The following is a 17,670-nucleotide window of genomic DNA, read 5'->3' on the forward strand; positions in this document are numbered from 1 at the left end:
TGCCGCCCTCTCTATACTGCCGCCCTAGGCGGCCGCCTAGGTCGCCTCTATGGACGCGCCGGCCCTGTACACGATGCAAACTTCAGGATACTATGTTTAAACCATTGGGCCAAAGTTTGGGTTGTACGCTTCTTTGGGGCCTCTCCACACTGTAACTCTCCTGGATGTGGAAAAGATAGTGAAGGTGGACTCATCAATGTTTTACATTGTCCACAGCCAAATATTTCCACAGCTGGCACCTTTGAAAATAAATGTTTGACATTGACACTACTGGCCAAAAGTTTGGCTATTGATCTTATTCTTCACATATGAGAAGGCAAAGCCATTGTAATCCTTTTAGCTCAAGACGTCCAGTCTCATACACTTCCATTGATTTTTGTACGTTAAAAATCACTCACTATGGTGCTTCACGTTGCAAACTGATCTTTTCTTATTATATTATGATACTTTTATATTCATGTACATACTCTTTTGTATAGTAAACAGTTTGACCATTTTTTGCCGCTTATTATTATTAGTCATGTCTCCCGTAGGCAATTGAATTGGAAGTCTGAAAACAACCAAAAAAACAGGTGCACTTTAGCACTGAATAATAAGATAAATAGCAGCCCGGCCATGCATATTGAACCTGTGGAGCTTCCGTATATAGCAACCCTGGCTCACTTTGATTACATACCCCTATATACATTTCTGGAGAGTGCAAAATACGTCCCAGGAGCTGTGTTTTTTTTTTGCAGTTATTGTTTTCGTGAATCCGCCAGAGGCCACTGTCGACTGACTCACTGACTGACCAACCGACCAATCCACCCACCCTTCCCCTTCTCTAAACCCAACCAATAGTATTTTGAAAAGCACCAATTGACCCGCAGATCCCTTCCCTAAACCCAACCGCAGTGTTTTGAAAAGGAATCCAAAAAAAGAAAAGCCTCACTTTTTACCACATTTAAAGATTTTACCACATTCTCACCCTGTTATTTACTTATTTTATTTTTTGGCTTCTGTTTTTGTTTTACCTGTTTGCTGGAACCGTTCTTCGTTAGACTCGTAAACCCGTCGTCGTGGTCAACTCTGCTCTGCATCTCTAGTCCACCAACGTACATGTCGAGCTATCGGACAAACTAGCGGGAAAGCAGTCTATATGCAGGTAAGGGGTCAGCTGGTTAGCGAGAAAAGGAACTGCGAATAACGAAATGCAACCATACGTGTCTGGATACTTAATTCGCGATCTCCAGAAATGTATATAGGGCTACGTTTTCAGAATGAGCCATTGTGGGTATATAGCAATACATATTTGGTTACTGTAAATTTGTTTAGCGTGTCATAGACTCAAACTAAAGACTGCCTTGATTTTCTCCAACAAAAAACCTAAATATTTTCAAGCATAAAATCAATAAATAAAATATTTCAAATGATGCAACCATTCTGAAATGAACTACAGTGTGTTAGCCAACGTTAGCCTATCAATACCAACACCCTTAATCCTTAATCTAACGTATTTACTAGACAACAAATTATTTTGACAATTTTAAATATATTATTGTAATATTTTGCAAATAATAATGATAATACTTATACTATAGTCTAGCCTATATAATTACGCTAATTAATTATAATCTTTCTAGTCACCCAAACATTAAGTTAGCCTAAAGTTTGGAAAGCATTAGGGTGTGTGATATAGTTTGTCTATTCCAACAAAATGTTTTGGTTATGTAATGGTAACTGGTCTAATTAGAAAAGCAACACAAGATTCGTAAATTAAAAGATTTTGGATTTGGGTCAGAAGCATAAAGGGCCTTCGAGGTCAGAGCTGATAAATACCGTAACATAATAAAAAACTGAAGTGAAATAAAGTCAGCTTACTCTCTATTAGAAAATGAAAATACAAATTTCTGCACAAATTGTTCATGAGGCGTCAGTTGACGTCGAGCCTTGTTCAACACGTGTACGACACGTCATCAGTGCGCGACCGCAGCTTCAGAATGCTGACATGGCCGCGTCCATCGAGCTGAGACTCACTTTATGGATCTGTCTTGTGTTTATTTTGTGTTTCCACTCGGTCTCCGCGCTCATTGAAGGACTATACTGCGGGACTCAAAGCTGTTATGACGTGCTGGGAGTTTCGCGCGACGTCAGTAAAGCGGAGCTCGGACGCGCCTACCGGCAGCTGGCGCGGAGGTATCACCCGGACAGATTCCAGCCCGGGGAGACCGACGACACCCGGGAATCAGCCCAGCAAAAGTTTCTGCTCGTCGCCACTGCTTACGAGACGCTTAAGGTAAGGCTAGAAAACAACCTTAAGTTTCCGTTCAAGTCTCTGTGGGATATTTTCAAGGTTCTGGTGAAATTATATATATTAACTTTGTAAATATTCGTATCAGTATGTAAGTTTTAGTGATATCTATAGTGTGCAAAAATATAGAAGATATAACCACGAATTAAGGTAAATTTGGTTTTATATTTGCACATTTGTTAATTTAACGGTCCCTATATTGTTTAACAATGTACTTTAATTGGTCGGTCTGAATTAGCATGCAAGTATGACTTGAAAATAACATTAGCACTATAATTGCCTGTTAACAGTGTTGTTCTTTGATAGTCATTGGGTGCTAATATGATTTCCTTATTTAGAATTGCCAAAGAATACCTTTTCGAAATGATTTTATTAAGGAGAAATTCTGAATGTGCGAATATAAAACAAACTTTACCTCAGTTAAACATGATATAAACACCCAAAAGATTGCAGCTTTCCACCAAATATGTCAATGGTTCTTTTCACGTCACTTCATACTTCAGTATCTCATCAAATCTTCTGACCAGTCAAGAAAAAGAAACAAACTTGCATCATTTTTTCATTGCATTTACTCAAAAATATTTTGAAAAGATTTTTAATTGTTTATTTAAAAAATCAAATAAAATGGAGTTTAAGATAGAAATTTGTTTATTTGGTGTACTGTTTTACTCAGATAATGAGAATATAAACTGTAAAAGACAACACATTTTAATTTAATTTATAAAAATTTGTTATTAGGGAAATACCATAGAAATATCACATAAGAAACAGTAGGCTCAGTGTAAACCAAACGTTTCCCATTTTGTGAATGAATTCAAATTATATGTAAATCTTTTAGAACAATCACGAAACAAAAAAAACACTGAAAACATGTAGTGCTCTGAAAACATTTAACTTCATGTAAAGTATATATTTTTTTCCTTTTTTAGAAAACTACATGAAATGGACTGCCTCTTGTTTTTGTGGCATTGAATTAATAATAATAAAATGCTCTCAAAGGCTATCAAATGCTCTCTAGTATCTGACATGCCTCAAAACAAAACAGAGAGAGGGGGTAGGGTAATATCACGAGCCGGGATTTGAACTCGCGACGCCCTGACGTGCTATTGCACCATATGTCGGCGCACTAACCACTAGGCTATTGCACCGACTATTGGCTGTTTTTTAAAAGTGGGGGATCTACTCTGTCCTTATCTCTCTTCATCAACTTTTTACTTTAAATTTTTACTTCAGAGAGAATGTGCATTAAAGACTGCATGAAATCAAATGTATAATGTGTATTTCGCTAGTGCACATTGCTGGTCTTTAGGTGAAAAATCAATCTGTCTTTCGCTGATGACGTTCGTTTGACAGATTGGCCGAAATATGCTTAGCCACGCCCCTCTAGCCATTAGCTTGATCCAAGTGAAAGATGAAAATGATGAAATGAGCGTAAAAATAAATCTCCGCCCCTACTTAATATTCTATTTTAATTGTAACCGTGTTGTCAAAAAAAACAACAACTTTGTTTTCAAGCAGATTTTAAACTAAAAATATTATATTATTAAACTAATTTTTAAGTTAAATTAATGTATTATTAATAGGGATGTAACGGTATTGTAAATACCGTCATACCGCAATATTAATTTTTTTCGATATTACCGTAGTCGCATGACTCGGTAAAACTATAGTTCTTCTGAGAAAATTTGCTCAGGCGAATGAAGCGAACGGGAGGAAGCGGAAACTACAATTCCCATCAGCCCATGCTTGACCATCATCCCTTGCGGTCTGTTGTCGCTACAGATCCAGTAACGCGGAAATGGAGTGTGCTGCTAGAAGCGGGGATTAAAAAGAGCTGGAAAACTCTAAAGCGGGTGTTGTCGCCGCGCGCGTACTGAATAGCGGTGTTGTCAGCACACTGTTCAGATTGATGCAGACATGAGACCTCTATCTTACTCATGGTTTGTCCTCTCAAGCGGGGGAAAGACAATGCACAACGTTACCCACTGCTGTCAACCTGGGCCAAGTCATATCTCTCTTGTCCCAGAAACCTCAGTCCCAAATGAGAGTTTTTTTCTGTTGCAGGGGACATTGTAAATGCCCAGAGATACCAGCTTTTACCAGATTATATTTATATGATAATTTTCCTTAAAACCCATCTCTATCTAAGTGAGTGATTAAATGTTGAATGTGATGAGTTTTCAACAATACTAAATTGAAACTTTATTTTTTTACATGGTTTAATATTTTTTTGTTATTAAAATTGAAGTTCCTGTTTCAAAGCTTACAGATAGATGGCTAATTTGTATGTCATTGACACTTTTGGCACTTTTTTGGAGAATTTTCATAAGTTTAGTTTTTTCCTGTAAATGATTCAATAAATACCGTACCGTGACATTCATACCGAGGTATTACCGTACCGTGAAATTCTGATACCGTTACATCCCTAATTATTAAACATTGTCATTGTTATCATGCTGGTAAACTTTACTAATGTAGTGAAACTTTATTGGGGAACTTCACTTCCCTAAACTTGAATCTTGTACACACAGGCTGTATTGACCTGGGTTGCTTTGACTCTCTTATCTGTATCTGAATGTCACTCCAGCCCAGTTTCATCAGAAATGTAAATAATGAATAGAGGGACTATGCAGATTCAGCTATGATGGCGCACATTCCCCAATGGCCCGTTTCCACTGAGTGGTACGGTACTGGTTGGTACGGGTCATCTTTATCAGGCTTGCGTTTCCACTACTAAAAGGGTATCAATAGTGGGCATGGTGAATGATAGAAAATTTCAGTCAACATCATTCTCGCTCGAGGAAATGTCTACAGTAAAGCTGTACGGATCGTTCACATGTTATATGAGAAGCACTTTTCACAAAACAGATGCATCATACACAAATACTTGTTTATAAATGTTTATTACTAACTTCTCTATGAACATGATTCGATTATAACTGCAGATCAATGACAGTGCGAAATAGCCTACTGTAACGTCTGTAATTATATTAAATATATAAATGAACATATATGAACACATACAGCCCTTTACAGTCTCTGATATGTTACCAACTACAGAAAAACTACACACACCATACATTTCGTCCTTAATTCGGTTCAAAACAACACAAAATATAGCCTACAGTCAGTGCAAACCTCTCATCTGTGTGTGTAATCTTCATCAGTACGTGTAGCCTCTGTTAGAGAGTCACTCCATCATTCGCAGTTCATATTACTCCAGAAGGTGATGATAAAAAATAAAACAAGGCAGTTTGTTCACGTTTGCTGAAGAAATAATGTGCTCCTTTTCAGTGGCGTAGCGCAAAATGCGGAGGCCCCCCTGCAGGGATCGCTGACGGGGCCCCCTGATGAAGGGGGGGGGGGGGGGGGGGTGGGGGATACGTCATACGCCAATTTGCATATCACTGACGTCATCACGTTTTACCGTTTCTGTTTGTTTTACAGCCTATGGTTAATAAAGGGAAATTTATAATTGAACTACACTTTATATAAGCATGTTTATTTAACTAAACTTAATGCTGTTTGAATACAGCATGTCATTATAGATGTGTAGTGAATGTGCAGTAATCTCTCATGTGTAATAAACTCAGACAAATTCAGAAACTGTCACTAAAATATCTGTGATTGTGAACAAGAAAAGAATAAACGGTCCAATTAAATTGTTAAAATAAAGGAGAAGTAGATCGGTTTGACTGTACAAGGGAAATACCTTCACACTGCCTGTGCTAAATCATTTGTCGTCGGTACGCAGAGGGGTGATCTGCTCTCGGGCTGCAGATGAGAGAGGCTGCTGTAGAGGACTGACTGGGCCGCCTGTCAGTGCTGTGAGGCGGGGGAGGGGCCGGCGGCATCACACGCAGCTCGTTGAGAAGAGTAGGGACGGTACAGTATGGACAAATGACAGTCTAAAAAAATCTCCAATAACACACTAAAAAGTCGCTAGATTTGTCGTTAGGGGGGTCTGAAAAGTGGCTAAATCTAGTGACAAAGTCGCTAAGTTGGCAACATTGGCGGCAAGCAATCAGAATGAAGTAGTCCACCGCTTGAGAGGTGTTCAGAGAACACAGACCTGTGAACTTTGGTTCCGACCACAGTTGTTCCCAAGAGTTTGATTATTGCGGTTGCCGGTTGATTTTCAATTATTGAAAATCGCGACGACGCAGGGCCCCCTAATCACGCGGGGCCCCCCCGCGGTGCGTGCCCTGCGGGCCCATCCGCTACGCCACTGCTCCTTTTTTCCCCGGCTTCTCCTTTTTTCTGCGCTTCACTCTTGCATTTGTCAGTGTCTGGCAGAATCGGGTTTCCGAAGCTTGTCAATAACCAGGCGCACGTTATTATCATCAGCTCAAGAAGTTTATGTCAGATATAGACGCGCGGCGAGCGCAAGCAAGAAAGCGCAACCACTCGCACTTCAGACTGGCTTGTAAAAAACTACGAGGCACAGGGTAGATTCTGCTCTAATCCCTGGCTTTGTGGCTGTTCATCAAGGCAACGACAAGGTTTGTTTGAGCCCGGGTCGACCATGACTCGTTATTATATGTATATATAATTCCGCTGTAATCTTCTGCTGTGTATTTCAAACATGGCTGCTCTTTTGTTTTCATTCTGGCTTGTTGCGTAAGCGAAGGATGTATCTCTGTAAACCAATAGTGTTCAGTTGCGCGTCTAGCTCCGCCTTTAAGTACCCTTTCTCGAGTTCGGTACAAGGTTATCATAGTTTTAGATTTTTTTTATCAGTTTTAGTTTTTATTTAGTTTTGACTTTTTGTTTTCAAATTCAGTTAGTTTTAATTAGTTTTAGAGGTACATTTCTTAGTTTTTATTAGTTTCTATATTTTAAAATGTCTTAGTTTTAGTTTTTATTAGTTTCAGTATTAGTTTCAGTTTTTTTTCTAAATGAGGATATTTTTATCATAGGTTTCCATGATTATATTTACTTCTAAAAGGCTTACAGTAAGATTATGCATTACATACATTTACAAATACGAAAACGAAGGAGGTTTTTGCTATAATTCTAGTTAGTTTCAATTAGTTTTGTATGTACGCAATACAGTTTGTCGTTTTTATTTCAGTTAACGACAAATATTTTACATTTTAGTTTTCGTTTTTTCGTTAGTTTTCGTTAACTATAATAACCTTGGTTTGGTAGCCTTTTGAAAGTGTGCCGAAAAAGTGGAACGGTTCGATTTACAGTGTAAACAACCATAAAAGCGTACAGAACAAAACTGTGCCGTACCGTACCACTCAGTGGAAACGAGCCGTAAATGACGTGCATATTAGTTTACATTTAATTTTTTTTAAAGTAATGTTTAACACATCATAGCAGCTAAAATTGTATCATTTAATTACTCACCCTCACGTTGCTCCAAACTTGTAAGTCAATCGTTCTTCTTCAGAACACTAATTAAGATATTTTAGATGAAATCCTGGAGCTCTCTGTCCCTCCATTGACAGTTTTTAAAATTTTTCTCCCTAGTATTGTAAAATTTTCAATGCTTATAAAGAAAAAGAACGTCGTTAAAACATTGCATTTGTCTTCACCATCATTTTTTTGTGCAAAAGATTAATAATTTTTTAAAATATTGTGCTTTCAGGATGAAGAGTTACGTAAGGACTATGACTATATGCTGGATCACCCAGAGGAATACTACAGCCACTACTACACCTACTACAGGAGAAGACTCGCTCCCAAAGTAGACGTTAGGATAGTGATTCTCGTAACTATTTGTGCAATCTCATTGTTTCAGGTAAGTAGATCTCTCATCACAAAGTGTTCAGGACATCTATTTTGGCTCACTTGCATCTGTAAATCTCCCTAGACTCCCTACCCTTTAATGTGACCAGAACATGTGTGACACAAAATGGACAAAAATGGCTTTTATATATTATACATTGTAATTTTAGGTAATTGTAAAAATTGTTTGAGATTTTTTTTGAAAATTTTTCTGAGAACAGCAGATGGCACTAAAGTTAGTTTTTACCAGCAGACTGTGCTCGAGGCTTGTTTTTACTAGCAGACGGTGCTCTTGGCTTGTTTTTACCAGCAGACGGTGCTCTAGGCTTGTTTTTACCAGCAGACGGTGCTCTAGGCTTGTTTTTACCAGCAGACGGTGCTCTAGGCTAGTTTTTACCAGCAGACGGTGCTCTAGGCTTGTTTTTACCAGCAGACGGTGCTCTAGGCTTGTTTTTACCAGCAGACGGTGCTCTAGGCTTGTTTTTACCAGCAGACGGTGCTCTAGGCTTGTTTTTACCAGCAGACGGTGCTCTAGGCTTGTTTTTACCAGCAGTAGGCTTGTTTTTACCAGCAGACGGTGCTCTAGGCTTGTTTTTACCAGCAGACGGTGCTCTAGGCTTGTTTTTACCAGCAGACGGTGCTCTAGGCTTGTTTTTACCAGCAGACGGTGCTCTAGGCTTGTTTTTACCAGCAGACGGTGCTCTAGGCTTGTTTTTACCAGCAGACGGTGCTCTAGGCTTGTTTTTACCAGCAGACGGTGCTCTATGCTTGTTTTTACCAGCAGACGGTGCTCTAGACTTGTTTTTACCAGCAGACGGTGCTCTAGGCTTGTTTTTACCTGCAGACGGTGCTCTAGGCTTGTTTTTACCAGCAGACGGTGCTCTAGGCTTGTTTTTACCAGCAGACGGTGCTCTAGGCTTGTTTTTACCAGCAGGCGGTGCTCTAGGCTTGTTTTTACCAGCAGGCGGTGCTCTAGGCTTGTTTTTACCAGCAGGCGGTGCTCTAGGCTAGTTTTTACCAGCAGACGGTGCTCTAGGCTAGTTTTTACCAGCAGACGGTGCTCTAGGCTAGTTTTTACCAGCAGACGGTGCTCTAGGCTTGTTTTTACCAGCAGACGGTGCTCTAGGCTTGTTTTTACCAGCAGACGGTGCTCTAGACTTGTTTTTACCAGCAGACGGTGCTCTAGACTTGTTTTTACCAGCAGACGGTGCTCTAGCCTTGTTTTTACCAGCAGACGGTGCTCTAGGCTTGTTTTTACCAGCAGACGGTGCTCTAGGCTAGTTTTTACCAGCAGACGGTGCTCTAGGCTTGTTTTTACCAGCAGACGGTGCTCGAGGCTTGTTTTTACCAGCAGACGGTGCTCTAGGCTAGATTTTAACCAGCAGACGGTGCTCTAGGCTGGTTTTTACCATCAGACGGTGCTCTAGACTAGTTTTTACCAGGAGATCGCGATCTAGGCTAGTATTTTTTTTACCAGCGTGTTGCGCTCTAGGCTAGTTTTTACCAGCAGATGGTGCTCTAGACTAGTATTTTTTTACCAGCATGTTGGGCTTTAGGCTGGTTTTTACCAGCAGATGGCACTCTAGGCTAGATTTTACCAGCAGACTGTGCTCTAGGCTAGTTTTTACCAGCAGTTGGCGATCTAAGCTAGTTTTTACCAGGAGATCGTGATCTATGCTAGTTTTTACCAGCAGTTGGAGCTCTAGACTAGTATTTTTTTACCAGCATGTTGCGCTCTAGGCTGGTTTTTACCAGCAGATGGCACTCTAGGCTAGATTTTACCAACAGATGGCGATCTAGGCTAGTTTTTACCAGGAGATGGTGCTCTAGGCTAGTTTTTTTATCAGCAGATGGTTCTCTTGGCTAGTTTTTAACAGCAGATGGCACTCTAGGTTATTTTTTTATTTTATTTTATTTATTTTTTTGTTTTACAGCAAATGACTTTTGCAGGCTAGTTTTCCCAAAAGCGGATGGTGCTCTAGGCTACTTTTTAAGTGCAGATAGCACTCTAAGCTAGTTATTTTTATCGGCAGATAGTGATCTAGGCTAGTTTATTTCCAGCTGATGTTGCTCTAGTCTAGTTTTTAACTAGTATTGTATGCTGTTCAAAATGAGCCTAGCCTAGAGTGCCATCTTCTGTTAAACTCTGGCCTAGAGTGCCATCAATTTCTCCAATTATTATTTTTTTCTCATTTAAACTGATTTTGTAAGTAATTTCTGAAAGATCAATATGAATGATGTATGAAAATGTGCATTAACTCAAGTTATTATTTGATTAATCTAAAGGTACCTTCAGATTGAATAACCGTAGGCCTCACAGAAGTGTTTATGTGTGTGTGCAGTATTACAGCTGGTGGAGCAGCTACACAGAAGCCATCAACTACCTTATGACCGTTCCCAAATATCGCATCCAGGCTACAGAACTGGCCAAGCAGCAGGGTCTGCTGAACAGAACCAAAGAGAAGGGCAAAAACCGGCGATCCAAAGAGGAGATCCGAGAGGAAGAGGAGCAGATCATTCGAGACATCATCAAGAATAAAATAGACATCAAGGGCGGCTATCAGAAACCCAATGTGTCTGACATTCTGCTGTGTAAAATTGTTCTGTTCCCGTACCATCTGTGCACATACGTGGCGTGGAATTTCTCATGGTTTTACCGTTTCACCATTCGCGGAGAGGAGTATGGAGAGGAGGAGAGACTTTACATCATCCGCAAGTACATGAAGATGTCTCAGGCTCAGTTCGACAGTCTGGAGAACAGCCTGATAGAGACGTTCCTTAAGCAGCAGCTCTGGATCAAGGAGAATTACGAGGTTTGAGATGATTTCTCTTTTCTCAGAGTCAGAAGGAGATTTATGTGTGCGCAGACACACAAGGAATTTTTTTTGTGGTTAAAAGGAGCTCAGGGGTACATGCATGCATACATATCAGCACAAGAAAAACAAGAAGGACATTTATAAACATGTGAAATAAAGTAGGCCGAGTGCCTTAGTGTCCCGCCAGTGACGATTTACAGCCATATCACACTGCTACTCGTATGATATTGCATTTATACAACAGTTCGATGGCATAATCATGTGTATAAAAAAGAAAATCAAACATGGAGAGTCTCAAAAACGCTTTTGTAAGAGGAACTACTTTCTTCCGTCGTTCATTCACGTCTGTAGGTGATTTCAGAACAGCAGAAACCCTTGTTACTTCTCTAACGTCACTTTAGAGCTAGTGTTTGAATGATTCTCTAGCGTAATGTCTAAAATGAAGACAAAACAGGTGATTTTACTTTGCATTTTAAGATTATGAGGTTGAACGGTGTGAAATGCCATCAGTCTACAGCAGTGGTGCTCAATCCTGTTCCTGGAGATCTACCTTCCTATACAGTTCAGCTCCTACCCTGATCAAACCCACCTGAACCAATTAATTAGGACCTGAAATCCACTTGATAATTACAGACAGGTGTGTTTGATAAGGGTAGCAACTGAAACTGCAGGAAGGTAGATCTCCAGGAACAGGATTGGCCACCCCTGGTCTACAGAGATTCCTCTATATTTCTTTGGTGCAATCGGGAGATCACAATAATTAACCCCGAAAAAAAGCAGCGCAGCCATTCCAGACTGCTGTTGTGTTTGCGTTAAAGAGGAACGAGGATGAATCCAACCTCTTATTCGCAGCTTCTCATTAGCTCTTTTCGGTCCACCTTAAAAACCGTGACGCTTCCGTTTTTCCGCTTCTTATTCACGCTTAACAGTTTTAATCTTCTAAGCTTATTATGCGGTCCTGGCGCAATCTTGTGAATAGAAAACTACAACTGTCTTTGACTAATTGACATCAACACGCTGTCTCTCAGATATGATATTTAAAAATAGGCACTATCCTTGTAAATAAATTGCAGAGTTGCAATCTAAACAACTACATTCTTGACTTAAATAGCCTAAAAAAGTACATTTTGTTGCCTAACAGCAGGAATGTTTGTCAAAATGTAGTGTCTCTCTGCTTGTTTGTGGGCGGAGTAATACACAAAGTTAAAGAGGCCTTTGTGTGCTGTTACTGGCAAAATATCTCACGGCTGTCAGCCAATCAGATTTAAGAACCAGAAAGAACTGTTGTATAAATAAGTATATATATATATATATATATATATATATATATATATATATATATATATATATATATATATATATATATATATATACGCACATTTGATTTTATATATTATGCTAATTGAGTGACAGGCTCAGAAGTGTGAGCTAGCACATTATTAAAACAGCAATCTAAACATTATCATTAATATTAAATATTTAAAATATGAATTCATTGTAAATACATTTCTAATTTAACAAAATGTAATCGTAAGCTTCAAGATTATATGATTCTTTTTGTAAATAATTTAAGTCTTATTAAGAATCACTGAAAAAGTTATGACACCCTATAAAATGTTTGTTTTCCATACCAAGAAACCAAAAGTTATCTGGTCTTTGTCAGCTCCTAATTAAAAAAATAACCTTAAATGACCAACACTAATGGTCATATAGTTTTTTTCCCCTTATATCCTGAAAACTATGAAATTTATTCAATAGGGTGTCCAAATTTCTTCACACACCTTTATTAGTCAGCTAGTAGTCTATATTGCCTATATATACTGCCTATATATACAGTTGACATCAAAATTATTTGTCCTCCTGTGAATTTATTTTTCAAATATTTCCCAAATATTGTTGAACAGATTCAGGATTTTTTCACAGCATGTCTGATAATATTTTTTCTTCTGGAGAAAGTCTATTTTGTTGTAGTTCAGCTAGAATAAAAGCAGTTCTTAATTTTTTTAAAATATTTTAAAAATAGTATTATATATTAGTCTACAAAACAAACCGCTGTTATACAATGACTTGCCTAATTGCCCTAATTTTACCCTAATGAACCCAAGTCTTGAAAAATATCTAGTCAAATATTATTTATTGTCAATATGGCAAAGATAAAATAAATCAGTTATTAGAAATTAGTTATTAAAACTTATGTTTAGAAATGTGTTGAAAAAAATCTACTCTCCATTAAACATAAAAAATATAGAGGGGGCGAATAATTCTGATTCAACAGTATATGCCAATATGCGTGACGACTTTCACTTTCACATGTTTTTATTGAGTGTGTGTGTCAGTACGTTAGTGTTCAGACTGACTCCTCACGTTTGTGTGTTTCTCAAAGGCTTATAAAAAGGAGCAGGAGGAGGAGATGAAGATGAAGATGGCCACAGACTCGCGATGGAAACGCTACCGGCGCTGGATGAAGAGCGAAGGGCCTGGACGCATTACTTTTGCAGACGATTGACCTCACTCAGACATTTACAGCTCGTGTGTGTGCGTGTGTCATTACACAGCGCTCCCTCGCACTCGTTTACAGTGTACGGTTGCCTTTTCTCATGTTAAATGAGACTAATAAGTAAAGGCTTTTTGATTGTACTTAATGGAGGATCGTTCGATTTATCCGTCATTGCATAACGAGGAAGAGACTGATCCAGTGCTGGAAAACCAATCTCAAAAACATTGAAGGTTGTTTTACACAGAAGGACGTGATCATAATAGAAACCCAGTGTTACAGTTGGTAAAACGCCTCAGTTCTACTTCTGAAGGTTTTGTCTTCTTAATAGTGTTGTCATGATACTGGAATCCTAATCAATACTGAAATTTTAAAAACGTCCATTTCCCGGTCACATTTGAGCTCTGTTGAGTGCGTCCTTAAAAGTGCTGATTTGCCATTGTGTTCACTTGCTCAACTGAAATGACTGTGATTGGCTGTGAAGGTCATCAGTTCACCACTGTTTACTGAGTGTAACCATAGATACAGGGACACTGGAGCGTTTCAAAGCTGTGAAGATCAGTCGATTCATCAGCGGATCGCTCGTATGTCAGCTTGTAAACAGACTAGCTGATCTTCACTGCTTTAAAACACTCCAGTGTCCCTGTATCTATTGTTACACTCAGTAAACAGCGGTGAGTTTGGTGAACCGATGACCTTCACGGCCAATCACAGTCATTTCTGTTGAGCATGTGAACACAATGGCAAATCATCGCTGTTAAAGAACGCGTCGAATGTTACTTCTTAAAGGGACAGTTCACCCATGAATTTGAATTCTGTCATTGTTTGCTCATCCTCCACTTGAGTTTCTTCTGTTGAACACAAAGACAGACATACTGAAGAATGCATTAAAAAACAGCCATTAAACTCTATAGTAAAAACCAAAAAGTACTATTAAAGCCACCCAATCTTCAGAATATCTGCATTTGTGTACAACATCAAGATATGCTGGATAAGACATCGACTTTAATAGTATTTTATGAGTTTACTATGAATGTTAATGGCTGTTTTGTCCAGGCATTCTTCAGTGTATTTTCATTTGTGTTCAACAGAAAGTAGAAACCCTTATTAAAAGTCGAGATCTGCTTGAGTGTGAGTAAATAAATGTACATTTTTAGGTGAACTGCCCCTAATGGCATGTTTGTTCTTCTTTTTCATTTACAAATATAAATGTACAAGGCTGTTTACTGAGTGTAACCTCAAATATAGGGACACTGGAGCACTTCAAAGCTGTGAAGATCAGTCGATTCATCAGCGGATCGCTGATATGTCAGCTTATAAACAGACCAGCTGATCTTCACTGCTTTAAAACACTCCAGTGTCCCTGTATCTATGGTTACACTCAGTAAACAGCGGTGAGTTTGGTGAACTGATGACCTTCACGGCCAATCACAGTCATTTCTGTTGAGCATGTGAACACAATGGCAAATCATCGCTGTTAAAGAACGCGTCGAATGTTACTTCTTAAAGGGACAGTTCACCCATGAATTAAAATTCTGTCATTGTTTGCTCATCCTCCACTTGAGTTTCTTCTGTTGAACACAAAGACAGACATACTAAAGAATGCATTGAAAAACAGCCATTAAACTCCATAGTAAAAACAAAAAAGTACTATTAAAGCCACCCAATCTTCAGAATATCTGCATTTGTGTACAACATTAAGATATACTGAAAAATGCTGAATAAAACATCGACTTTAATAGTATTTTATGAGTTTACTATGAATGTTAATGACTGTTTTGTCCAGGCATTCTTCAGTGTATTTTCATTTGTGTTCAACAGAAAGTAGAAACCCTTATTAAAAGTCAAGATCTGCTTGAGTGTGAGTAAATAAATGTACATTTTTAGGTGAACTTTGTTTCTTCTTTTTCATTTACAAATATAAATGTACAAGGCTGTTTACTGAGTGTAACCTCAAATATAGGCACACTGGAGCACTTTAAAGCTGTGAAGATCAGTCGATTCATCAGCGGATCGCTCGTATGTCAGCTTGTAAACAGACCAGCTGATCTTCACTGCTTTAAAACACTCCAGTGTCCCTGTATCTATTGTTACACTCAGTAAACAGCGGTGAGTTTGGTGAACCGATGACCTTCACGGCCAATCACAGTCATTTCTGTTGAGCACGTAAACACAATGGCAAATCAGCACTGTTTAAGAATGCGCTCAAATGATAGCGGGATGTTGAATTGGTATTGAATTCCAGTATTGTGACAATACTACTTCTTAAAGCAGGGATGTCAAACTCGATTCCTTAAGGGCAGCAGCTCTGCACAGTTTAGTTCCAACTCTAATTAAAAACACCTGATCAAACTAATTGAGTCCTTCAGGCTTGTTTGAAAACTACCTGTAAGTGTGTTGAAGCAGGGTTGGAACTAAACTGTGCAGGGCTGCGGCCCTCCAGGAATTGAGTTTGACACCCGTCTTAAAGGAACAGTTCATCCAAAAATTTAATTCTGTCATTGTTTGCTCGTCCTCAACTTGTTCTAAACCTGAGTTTCTTTCTTCTGTTGAATTTAAAGACAGACATACTGTAGAATGTGTTAAGAAACATACATTAACATACATAGTAAAAACAACAACAAAAATACTATTGGAGTCAATTGCACCCCCCCCTAATCTTCAGAATATCATCCTTTGTGTTTAACAGAAAGATATACTGAAGAATGTTAAATAAAACATTGACTTTAATAGTATTTTATGTGTTTACTGTGAATGTTAATGGCTGTTTGTCCCAGCATTCTTCAGTATATCTTCATTTGTGTTCAAACAGAAAACAAAACCATAACAAAAAGTTGAGAACGGCATGAGTGTGTGTAAATAAATGTTCATTTTGAGGTGAACTGCCCCTTTAATATCACGTCATCCAATGTTTTCTTGTGTACTGTATTTGAAGGCATGTTTTTTTCTTTCTCTTTCACTTTGATTTGCAAGTATAAATGTACTCATTTGCAGACTTTCAGTGAAGTTTTATAGCTTAGCAGGACTTCATGACAGCCTGTAGACGATTAATAATACATTTGTAATTTATTACACCATCAATCCATAACCATCAAGAGATTCGAGGTGTTTTATTTATGACAACGTGCCTTTTATCAATGCTTATCATCTCTGTAATTCACTTCTGTTTAATGTTTCTTGGCCTCACTTGTAGGAAATTGTTATTTCTGTTGTTAAGTCTGTCTAGAAGAGAGACAATCATTGAAAATATATACTGGGGAAGGAGCACAAAATATGAATAATGTCACTTTTTATACACTCAGTTGGATTATTTCATGCAGTCTGGAATAAATTGGAATAAAACCAAACTAGAAAAAGAGCTCAGATATTGATTGATTGAATTGCATCTCATTTAAAATGCCTTGATTTCTGGAATCGAAATCATTCATGAAATATCGGCAGCCATACCGATATCGGCCGATAAATGCTGTTATTTTTAATATTATCATTATTACTCCGATAACAAAATTAAAGCTGATGAATTGTGTATTATTTACACATATATCAGCAATCAGCCTCCAAATTTAAAGAGTTATCGGTATATCAGTTAAAAATTATTTCCTCCATCCAGGGCATTACACGTAGTTTAGAAATACACAATTAAAGCAGTTCTTAACAAATAATATACCAGCTGCCATACCGATATCGGCCGATAAATGCTAATTTATTCAATAATATCATAATCAGTCTTAAAGCAAAATTGAAAATAAAGAATTGTACTATTTACACCTATATATCAGCAATCGGCATCCAAATTTAAAAAGTTATCGGTATATCGATTAAGTTCTTTAACACGTGATATATCTGCTGCCATACCGATATTGGCCGATAAATGCTAGTATTTTTAATATCATCATTATCAGTCTAATAGCAAAATTAAAGCTGATGAATGGCTGGGCCATTCTACAGCTTGATTTTCTTTCTCTGAAAGCATCTGAGAGCCTCCTTGGCTGTGTTTTGGATCACTGTCTTGCTGAAATGTCCACCCTGGTTCATCTTCATCCTCCTGCTAATGTAGATGTTGGACTGAAGAAGCTGATATTCATTTACACTGAGGAAGGAGGAACTACTAAGAGATTTCAGCTGCTGTCTGGGCTTTCACTGCTTTTCTACACCTCCCGTTCTTCATGTGTTCAATACCTTTTTCTCTGTGTCATTTTATTTTACTACACAGAACTTCATTAGTAAACTAATTAGATTTGTTTCCTCTGCATATCTGGATTTTTTTTTGGTCGACTTAAAAATTTAAAGTCAATGGCCCCTTTAGAAATATTTTCTCAGAAAAATGGTAAGGT

General features: G+C 38.2%; 1 protein-coding gene across 15 annotated transcripts; it reads left to right on the forward strand.

The window, feature by feature from the left end:
* The first annotated feature begins 1,957 nt into the window (after positions 1-1,957).
* dnajc25 (DnaJ (Hsp40) homolog, subfamily C, member 25) lies at positions 1,958-16,692 on the forward strand. Of its 15 annotated transcripts, none has more exons than XM_087251030.1 (6): positions 1,958-2,275; positions 7,887-8,039; positions 10,369-10,839; positions 13,226-13,973; positions 14,695-15,283; positions 15,410-16,692. In XM_087251030.1, exons 1-4 carry the CDS (start codon positions 1,988-1,990, stop codon positions 13,346-13,348), a joined length of 1,035 nt encoding a protein of 344 aa, XP_087107156.1. In that variant the 5' UTR covers positions 1,958-1,987; the 3' UTR covers positions 13,349-13,973; positions 14,695-15,283; positions 15,410-16,692.
* The last annotated feature ends 978 nt before the right edge of the window (positions 16,693-17,670 follow it).

Source organism: Danio rerio, chromosome 5 (assembly GCF_052040795.2).
Source record: "Danio rerio strain M-AB ecotype USA chromosome 5, GRCz13ab, whole genome shotgun sequence".
NCBI lineage: Eukaryota > Metazoa > Chordata > Actinopteri > Cypriniformes > Danionidae > Danio > Danio rerio.

What these genes read in the sequence shown, in the direction of transcription:
- dnajc25 (XM_087251023.1), top strand. Translation starts at nt 1,988, where the DNA reads ATGGCCGCGTCCATCGAGCTGAGACTCACTTTATGGATCTGTCTTGTG. An exon ending in CTGCTTACGAGACGCTTAAG is followed by an intron (nt 2,276 to 7,886) that starts GTAAGGCTAGAA and finishes TTGTGCTTTCAG; the next exon opens with GATGAAGAGTTACGTAAGGA. An exon ending in GTGCAATCTCATTGTTTCAG is followed by an intron (nt 8,040 to 10,368) that starts GTAAGTAGATCT and finishes GTGTGTGTGCAG; the next exon opens with TATTACAGCTGGTGGAGCAG.